The sequence below is a fragment of the Lipophrys pholis genome, assembly GCF_963383615.2.
Source record: "Lipophrys pholis genome assembly, chromosome: 18".
Classification (NCBI taxonomy): Eukaryota; Metazoa; Chordata; class Actinopteri; order Blenniiformes; family Blenniidae; genus Lipophrys; species Lipophrys pholis.
The window spans coordinates 26,837,706-26,847,705 of record NC_137646.1 but is presented as its reverse complement, the minus strand read 5'-3'; the positions used below and the strand labels follow the sequence as shown (position 1 = coordinate 26,847,705).

Genomic DNA, 10,000 nt, shown 5'->3' with positions numbered 1-10,000 from the left:
AGACACGAAGACACACAAAACAACCACGAAGACACACAAAACAACCACGAAGACACACAAAACAACCATGAAGACACGAAGACACACAAAACAACCATGAAGACACACAAAACAACCACGAAGACACGAAGACACACAAAACAACCACGAAGACACACAAAACAACCATGAAGACACACAAAACAACCACGAAGACACACAAAACAACCACGAAGACACGAAGACACACAAAACAACCACGAAGACACACAAAACAACCACGAAGACACACAAAACAACCATGAAGACACAAAGACACACAAAACAACCACGAAGACACACAAAACAACCATGAAGACACGAAGACACACAAAACAACCATGAAGACACACAAAACAACCACGAAGACACACAAAACAACCATGAAGACACACAAAACAACCATGAAGACATGAAGACACACAAAACAACCACGAAGACACACAAAACAACCACGAAGACACACAAAACAACCATGAAGACACACAAAACAACCACGAAGACACGAAGACACACAAAACAACCACGAAGACACACAAAACAACCACGAAGACACGAAGACACACAAAACAACCACGAAGACACACAAAACAACCATGAAGACACGAAGACACACAAAACAACCACGAAGACACACAAAACAACCATGAAGACACGAAGACACACAAAACAACCACGAAGACACACAAAACAACCACGAAGACACGAAGACACACAAAACAACCATGAAGACACACAAAACAACCATGAAGACACAAAGACACACAAAACAACCACGAAGACACACAAAACAACCATGAAGACACACAAAACAACCATGAAGACATGAAGACACACAAAACAACCACGAAGACACACAAAACAACCACGAAGACACACAAAACAACCATGAAGACACACAAAACAACCACGAAGACACACAAAACAACCATGAAGACACACAAAACAACCATGAAGACACGAAGACACACAAAACAACCACGAAGACACACAAAACAACCACGAAGACACGAAGACACACAAAACAACCATGAAGACACACAAAACAACCATGAAGACACAAAGACACACAAAACAACCACGAAGACACACAAAACAACCATGAAGACACACAAAACAACCATGAAGACATGAAGACACACAAAACAACCACGAAGACACACAAAACAACCATGAAGACACACAAAACAACCACGAAGACACACAAAACAACCATGAAGACACACAAAACAACCATGAAGACACACAAAACAACCATGAAGACACGAAGACACACAAAACAACCACGAAGACACACAAAACAACCATGAAGACACGAAGACACACAAAATGAGAACATTCTCCATAGATGAACTTTGTGTGTTTGCTCAGTGAGTCCAGTAGGGACACGCCCCCCCCCCCCCCCCCCCCCCCCCCCCACCGGGCTTGTTGTATAAAAGGTGGACGCGATACAGACACACACTTTCCACGTCAGTCGGACAGTCGGTTGGACAGCAACAGACCAACAACCTGCAAACAGCAGCTCTCAGGTAACACACACACACACACACACACACACACACACACACACACACACACACACACACACACACACACACACACACACACACACACACACACACACACACACACACACACACACACACACAGTCTCCAGCTCTGTTCTGTAAATACTTGTACTTCAGTGTGTTTTTCTAAAATATTTCCATTTCATTACAAGACTTCCTTATTATTCATCTTTTCTTTATCATTTCAGAATCTATATTTATAGTGTTTATATAAGTGTTAACAGAAATACAAACCTTAAGAATGAAACTAAAGTAAAACGTATTCGATTCAAAATCTAGACTAAATGTACTTTATTATGACAATACCATGTGTTCTTCAGAGGAACATGACCGACCCTGGAACATGAATAAACCCTGAGCAGTGCACTGGTCTCTGCCTCTTTGTTTATGATGACATCATTGTCCACAGACATGAGGAGTCCTTCCTCAGTGCTCATGAGCATGAATGTCTCAAGTTCCTCCTGAGGCTGTTCCAGCAGCTCAGCTGTTCCCTCATAGTGAGGGATCCCCCCTCCTCACCACTGGCTCTGCGTCTCACACTCAATCACTTTTTAAAAAGGATCTCACTTCTCACCACAAATCTCTTTTTACAAACTTCAGCTCAGTTTCATGAATGTAGAGCTGAATCATCTAGAACGTTTCTCATGGAGCAGGTCTCCATCCTGCTCTTCATTCTATTGAATCTAATAACCTGGTGTATGCTGCTCTGGCAGCTGGTCGCTGCTGCTGCTCTGGCAGCTGGTCGCTGCTGCTGCTGCTCTGGCAGCTGGTCGCTGCTGCTGCTGCTCTGGCTGCTGGTTTTAGTGGTAAAGTTGCCACATGTCGTTGCTTCTGTTCCCAGAACTTTCCTCTTTTTAACTCCACCTTGTCTGCTCCACCTTCTTTGCTCCACCTTGTCTGCTCTACCTTCTCTGCTCTACCTTCTCTGCTCCACCTTCTCTGCTCCACCTTGTCTGCTCCACCTTCTCTGCTCCACCTTGTCTGCTCCACCTTGTCTGCTCCACCTTGTCTGCTCTACCTTCTCTGCTCCACCTTCTCTGCTCCACCTTGTCTGCTCTACCTTCTCTGCTCCACCTTCTCTGTCTTTCCATCTTCAAACTCACCGACCGAGTGGACTGACGTGTTACGTCCTCAGGGTGCGTCTGCTGACAGAAAGAACTGCCAGTGGTGAACTGTAATAAAGATTTCCAGAGGAAGATGCTCTATAATCTGGTGTTAGGGGAGGAAGATGCTCTACAATCTGGTGTTAGAGGAGGGAGATGCTCTATAATCTGGTGTTAGAGGAGGGAGATGCTCTATAATCTGATGTTAGAGGAGGAAGATGCTCTATAATCTGGTGTTAGGGAAGGAAGATGCGCTGTAATCTGGTGTTAGAGGAGGAAGATGCTCTATAATCTGATGTTAGAGGAGGAAGATGCTCTATAATCTGGTGTTAGGGAAGGAAGATGCGCTGTAATCTGGTGTTAGAGGAGGAAGATGCTCTATGACCTGGTCTTAGAGGGGGAGATGCTCTATAATCTGGTGTTAGAGGAGGAAGCTGCTCTATAACCTGGTGTTAGAGGAGGAATATGCTCTATAATCTGGTGTTAGAGGAGGAAGATGCTCTATAATCTGGTGTTAGAGGGGGCGATGCTCTATAATCTGGTGTTAGAGGAGGAAGATGCTCTATAATCTGATGTTAAAGGAGGTAGATAACAGGACAAGCTAACACAGGCTAATGCTAATGCTAACTTGTCATGTTGTCAGCATTAGCATTAGCATTGCAACTGTTTTGTAAGAATGGACTGGTGAGTGGAGGATGTGGGCGGAGCCTCAGCTCGGTCACATGACCACCACTGACTGTGTGTGTGTGTGTGTGTGTGTGTGTGTGTGTGTGTGTGTGTGTGTGTGTGTGTGTGTGTGTGTGTGTGTGTGTGTGTGTGTGTGTGTGTGTGTGTGTGTGTGGAGGAGCTCAGCTGGTCACATCATTCTCACAGGGGGGGGTACCCTGCTGACCCCTTGGGGCTAGGTGGTGGTGGTGGTGGGGGTGGGGGGTGGGGGTGGGGTGGGGGGGTCATGGGTAAAGGTTGGTGTATGTGGGAGTAACAGGATCTGAGCAGGTGACCTCTGCTGATAGGTCACACTAAAGGTCAGAGCACTGAAAATAACCCCCCCCCCCCCCCCCCCCCCCCCCCACCAGTACAGTGGTATCTTCCATCAGCTGCTCATTTGTAGGCTGCGCTCCAATTGGCTCTCATGGGGCAGGGGGGCGGGGACTAACAGGGACACAAGTGTCATGGCGCTGCAGAGGATTTATACAGCAGGTCTGAACACATACACACACACACAAACACAGGTCCTGGTTCAGGTCCTGGTCCAGGTCCTGGTTCAGGTCCTGGTTCAGGTTCTCCTCTGTTCCCAGTCAGGATGTCGATCACTAAGATTCACGCCCGAGAGATTCTGGACTCCAGAGGAAACCCCACCGTGGAGGTGGACCTGTGGACCGCCAAGGGTGAGTCCAGGGACTTTACTCACTCACTCACTCACTCACTCACTCACTCACTCACTCACTCACTCACTCACTCACTCACTCACTCACCCACTCACTCACTCACTCACTCACTCACTCACTCACTCACTCACTCACTCACCCACTCACTCACTCACTCACTCACTCACTCACTCACTCACTCACCCACTCACTCACTCACTCACTCACTCACTCACTCACTCACTCACTCACTCACTCACTCACTCACCCACTCACTCACTCACTCACTCACTCACTCACTCACTCACTCACCCACTCACTCACTCACTCACTCACTCACTCACTCACTCACACCAGGACCAATCCTCTGGTCCCCCTCCAGGTCTCTTCAGAGCTGCCGTTCCCAGTGGAGCCTCCACCGGAGTCCATGAGGCCTTGGAGCTTCGCGATGGAGACAAGACCCGCTACCTGGGCAAAGGTGAGACTGGACCACACAGGAACCACCAGGAAGGAACCACCACACAGGAACCACCACACAGGAACCACCAGACAGGAAACACCAAACAGTAACCACCAGGAAGGAACCGACAGACAGGAACCACCAGACAAGAACCAGTCAGGTTGTAAACCACCAGGCAGGAACCAATCAGAGAGGAGCCACCAGACAGGAACCACCAGACAAAAACCCTCAGGCAGGAACCAGTCACATAGTACACCACCAGACAGGAACCACCAGGCAGGAACCAATCAGAGAGGAACCGCCAGACAGGAACCACCAGACAAAAACCCTCAGGCAGGAACCAGTCACACAGTACACCACCAGACAGGAACCAGTCAGAGGAACCCCTCAGGAACTGCTGAGACTCCGTCCACAGAACTTCCACTAAGACCTCTGTGCTCCCACAGGAACCATGAAGGCCGTGGACCACGTCAACAAGGAGATCGCCCCCAAGCTGATCGAGAAGGTACTGGACCCAGATCAGGGTTAAGGCCAGGATCTGGTTCACAAGCCAAATCAGGATCAGGTTCAGGATTAGAATCCAGACCAGATCAGGATTAGGTTGAGCAGGATGCAAACTCCGGGGGAGCCAGGGGCGTTCAGACCCCCTTAAGGCAACAGGAGACCTCCTAAAAATGTTTTTAGGGGTCTCTAGGACAGTTCGAGGGTCTCTAGGATACATTGAGGGTCTCTAGGACAGTTCGAGGGTCTCTAGGATACATTGAGGGTCTCTAGGATACATTGAGGGTCTCTAGGACAGTTCCAGGGTCTCAAGGATACATTGAGGGTCTCTAGGATATATTGGAGTCTCCAGGATAGTTTGACGGTCTCTAGGATATATTGGGGGTTGAGGATCCAGACCAGAATCAGGATCCAGACCAGGACTGACAGTGGACTTGTTGTTGTAGAACATCAGTGTGGTGGATCAGGAGAAGATCGACAAGTTCATGCTGGAGCTGGACGGAACTGAGAACAAATGTAAGGACCTGTCTGTCTGTCTGTCTGTCTGTCTGTCTCTGTCTTCTACCTGTTTCACCTGTCTGTCTCCCTGTCTCACCTGTCCAGCTAAGTTTGGAGCTAACGCTATCCTGGGAGTGTCTCTGGCCGTCTGTAAAGCCGGCGCCGCAGAGAAAGGAGTTCCTCTCTATCGCCACATCGCCGACCTCGCTGGACACAAAGACGTCATCCTGCCCGTCCCTGTGAGTAGGAGGGGCTTGTAGTGGGGGAGGGGCCTGTAGTAGGGGAGGGGCCTGTGCTGAGTGGGAGAGGCTTTTGGTGGGGAGGGGCTTGTGGGGGGGGAGGAGCCTGTTGGCTAATAGAACCGTTGCTCCTCAGGCCTTCAACGTGATTAATGGCGGCAGCCACGCCGGGAACAAGCTGGCCATGCAGGAGTTCATGATCCTGCCTGTCGGCGCCGCCAACTTCCACGAGGCCATGAGGATCGGCGCCGAGGTGAGCCTCACGGTTCTTCTCAGCTCACTATTGAACGTGGCGTGCTCGAGGTTAACGACCCGGGCCGTGTGTGTCCAGGTCTACCACAACCTGAAGAACGTCATCAAGGCCAAGTACGGGAAGGACGCCACCAACGTAGGCGACGAGGGAGGCTTCGCCCCCAACATCCTGGAGAACAACGAGGGTAAGCTCCGCCCCCCCCCCCCCACATCCTAGAAAACAAGCAGGGTAAGCTCCCCCCCCCCCCATCCTAGAAAACAAGGAGAACGTTCCTTCGTACAAAGGTCTCAGTTCCTCACATTTAGAAGTATCTGGCGTGATTCTGAGGCCCCGTCGCCACGGCAACGCAGATTCATGTCACCATGGTTACGTTCCGATCGTCCTCACGACGTCTTAGGGCCTGAAAAGGTTTTGTTAAAAACGGGTTCCAGAGTGGAGGAAGTAGAAAACGCCGTGTGGAAACTATGATGTCATCACCTGCCTCTCCACCTATAACCCCGCCCCCACTCTGTGATGTCACTAACCAACATGGCGGACTACCTGCTGCAGGTGCAGCAAAAGCTGGTTAATGAAGCACTTGGTGACTCCTCCAGGAGCAGCAGCAGGATCCTGTTCTTCTTCTGTGGTTGTGGTGTATTTCTGTGGCAGTCACAGCGCCCCCTAAAGGCCTGGCTGAAGCAGTTTCCATGGTGAGGTGTGGACAGAGTGTTCTCTCAGAACGACGGACACTGATCTGAGTTGGGTGGTCAGAGGTCAAAGGTTACCAGGGGTCATGGCCTTCTGCTGGTCAGTCAGGTCCACCGTCTCTCCCCCTGCAGCTCTGGAGCTCCTGAAGACGGCCATCGAGAAGGCCGGGTACCCCGACAAGATCATCATTGGAATGGACGTCGCCGCGTCCGAGTTCTTCCGCAGTGGAAAGTACGACCTGGACTTCAAGTCCCCCGACGACCCCGCCCGCCACATCACCGGGGACCAGCTGGGAGACCTGTACCGCAGCTTCATCAAGAACTACCCGGGTGAGTCGGAACCCGGTCCCAGATGGAACCAGAACCTCACATCTGGTGCTGGTCCTCATGCCTTCCATTGTGTCTCCAGTCCAGTCCATCGAGGATCCTTTCGACCAGGACGACTGGGAGAACTGGTCCAAGTTCACCGGCTCCACAGACATCCAGGTGAGACTCCTCCTGTAGTCCAGGTGGGTCCCGGCGGGACGCCACTCACCTGCATCCTTGTCGTCCAATCAGATCGTAGGAGACGACCTGACGGTGACCAATCCCAAGAGGATCCAGCAGGCAGTGGACAAGAAGGCCTGCAACTGTCTGCTGCTCAAGGTCAACCAGATCGGCTCCGTCACCGAGTCCATCCAGGCGTAGGTCCCCGTGACCCCCGAACCCTAACCCTGACCCCCCTTACCCCGAACCCTGACCCCGTGACCCCCGAACCCAAACCCTGACCCCCCTTACCCCGAACCCTAACCCCGCTGACCCCGAACCCTAACCCTGACCCTGACCCCCCTTACCCCGAACCCTAACCCCGCTGACCCCGAACCCTAACCCTGACCCTGACCCCCCTTACCCCGAACCCTAACCCTGACCCCCCGAACCCTAACCCGAACCTAGACCCAGGACTGATGTGTGTGTGTGTGTGTGTGTGTGTGTGTGTGTGTGTGTGTGTGTGTGTGTGTGTGTGTGTGTGTGTGTGTCAGGTGTAAGCTGGCCCAGAGCAGCGGTTGGGGTGTGATGGTCAGCCATCGCTCCGGAGAGACCGAGGACACCTTCATCTCAGACCTGGTTGTTGGACTCTGCACTGGACAGGTAGGCTCCGTGGGGGGTGGGGTCACAGCTGTGGGGGGGGGGGGCGGAGTCTCTGGACTGTTCTCACTGTCTGTATCGGTTCACCCCCGTGTTGCTATTTTGACGCTTGTCTCTTCCTCAGATTAAGACTGGCGCCCCCTGCAGGTCGGAGCGCCTGGCCAAGTACAACCAGCTGATGAGGTGACGCCTCCCGTCCGTCAACTCAATAAAAGCTCCTAAAACAAGCGCCCCCTCACACCCTGACCTTTGACCCCACAGGATCGAGGAGGAGCTCGGAGACAAGGCCAAGTTCGCAGGAAAGGACTTCCGCCACCCCAAGATCAACTGAAGCTCCGCCCCCTCACCCTCCGGACTGTCACCGGGGCGACTGACGTACTGACCCCCAGAAGGGTCAGAGGTCACAGGTGGTGGCGACCTGCCGTCCTGACTGTAATTCCACGACTGATGTTTTCTATAAAAAACCCAAAGATTGAATAAAGATGCTGAAGAGAGAGTCGTGATGTCTGACACACACACACACACACACACACACACACACACACACACACACACACACACACACACACACACACACACACACACACACACAGCAGAGCTTTAGCAGTTTGGAGGCTCCTGGTCAGCCAACATGGCAACCTGCTGTTTAGCTGCTCATTAAATTCAGTTTTTCAAAGTAAAACTAATGACTTTTACTTTCTCAGTCAGCCTCAGGAAACTTTCTGCCTTAATATTATACCACTGGGTACTATGCTGCTCTGCAGCCGCGGGGCTGCTCCGGAGCCGCGGGGCTGCTCTGGAGCCACAGTGCTGCTCTGGAGCCGCGGGGCTGCTCTGGAGCCACGGGGCTGCTCTGGAGCCACAGTGCTGCTCTGTAGCCACAGTGCTGCTCTGTAGCCGCGGGGCTGCTCTGTAGCCACAGTGCTGCTCTGGAGCCACGGGGCTGCTCTGGAGCCACAGTGCTGCTCTGTAGCCACGGTGGTGCTCCGGAGCCGCGGTGGTGCTCTGGAGCCGCGGGGCTGCTCTGGAGCCACGGGGCTGCTCTGGAGCCACAGTGGTGCTCCGGAGCCGCGGGGCTGCTCCGGAGCTGTGGTGCTGCTCTGAAGCCACAGTGCTGCTCTGGGAAGAAGGAAAAACAAAAGAACAGAAGTGACCTGTTAATCATGTTACATTGTTTTACGAATTAAACGTTTCAAATCAATTAATAAATGAACACGTTATTTTTGACAGCACTATTTTTACACATCATCCCGTGTGTTTCCACCAACTGCTTTTTGTTGTACAATCACACACACACACACACACACACACACACACACACACACACAGAGGATAATAGGTCATCAATCACTTAATTAGAGAGAAAGAAGTGGCCAATCACAAAAGAATGTGTGTGTGTGTGTGTGTGTGTGTGTGTGTGTGTGTGTGTGTGTGTGTGTGTGTGTGTGTGTGTGTGTGTGTGTGTGTGTGTGACGTCAGAGGATGAATAATGGTAGAGTCTCATTGTATGGACACAAAGACATCAGTGTGTCATTAACACACACACACACACACACACACACACCCCTCCGTGGCCCCGCCCCCACCTTTCACACTAAATAGTTGCTCACATCGACCCCGTCGCTGCAGCGACAGTTTACGAGCAGAGCAGAGGTCAGAGGTCACAGGAGGGGAATCGTGGGCTGTGATTGGCCAACGATGCAGTGATGAACATGAAGATGATTCCAGGACCTTCGTAAGGTTCTCCTGGAAACCCTCCCCCCTCTCCTGGGACATTTAGTATCAGAGTAAATTCAGAGATTACTTCAGATAAAAAGTAACTGGTGAAAGTTCCTCGTGATGTTCTGTGTTAATGATCTTCACAGGTCTGGATTATTACACTGTTGGCATTAGCATTAGCATTAGCATTAGCTGAGTGGTTAGCACTGTTTGGGTCAGGATGATTCACTCATGAAGTTCATCTGAAGTTACTGACATGCTCTATAATCTGATGGTAGAGGAGGAAGATGCTCTATAATCTGATGGTAGAGGAGGAAGATGCTCTATAATCTGATGGTAGAGGAGGAAGATGCTCTTAAATGGATATTGTAAACTACCAACATGAAGACAGCAGGCTAATGCTAATCTCAGCTACTGTGGTTCCAGGCTAATGCTAATGCTAATGCTAATGCTCCATCTAGTC

At 51.1% G+C, this 10,000-nt stretch overlaps 1 protein-coding gene across 1 annotated transcript in view; it reads left to right on the top strand.

Annotated features, from left to right (window-relative positions):
* eno3 (enolase 3, (beta, muscle)) overlaps positions 1–8,314 on the top strand; it is a 9,202-nt gene extending 888 nt beyond the window's left edge. The window contains exons 2-15 of the mRNA XM_080486569.1: positions 1,390–1,547; positions 3,988–4,077; positions 4,439–4,534; positions 4,963–5,021; positions 5,464–5,533; positions 5,621–5,754; positions 5,891–6,007; positions 6,086–6,191; positions 6,826–7,023; positions 7,103–7,179; positions 7,252–7,376; positions 7,713–7,821; positions 7,943–8,001; positions 8,080–8,314. Of these exons, the coding sequence (XP_080342695.1) occupies positions 3,993–4,077; positions 4,439–4,534; positions 4,963–5,021; positions 5,464–5,533; positions 5,621–5,754; positions 5,891–6,007; positions 6,086–6,191; positions 6,826–7,023; positions 7,103–7,179; positions 7,252–7,376; positions 7,713–7,821; positions 7,943–8,001; positions 8,080–8,149 (1,305 nt within the window). The 5' untranslated portion in view covers positions 1,390–1,547; positions 3,988–3,992 and the 3' untranslated portion in view covers positions 8,150–8,314. The remainder of the gene's footprint in view (positions 1–1,389; positions 1,548–3,987; positions 4,078–4,438; positions 4,535–4,962; positions 5,022–5,463; positions 5,534–5,620; positions 5,755–5,890; positions 6,008–6,085; positions 6,192–6,825; positions 7,024–7,102; positions 7,180–7,251; positions 7,377–7,712; positions 7,822–7,942; positions 8,002–8,079) is intronic.
* The last annotated feature ends 1,686 nt before the right edge of the window (positions 8,315–10,000 follow it).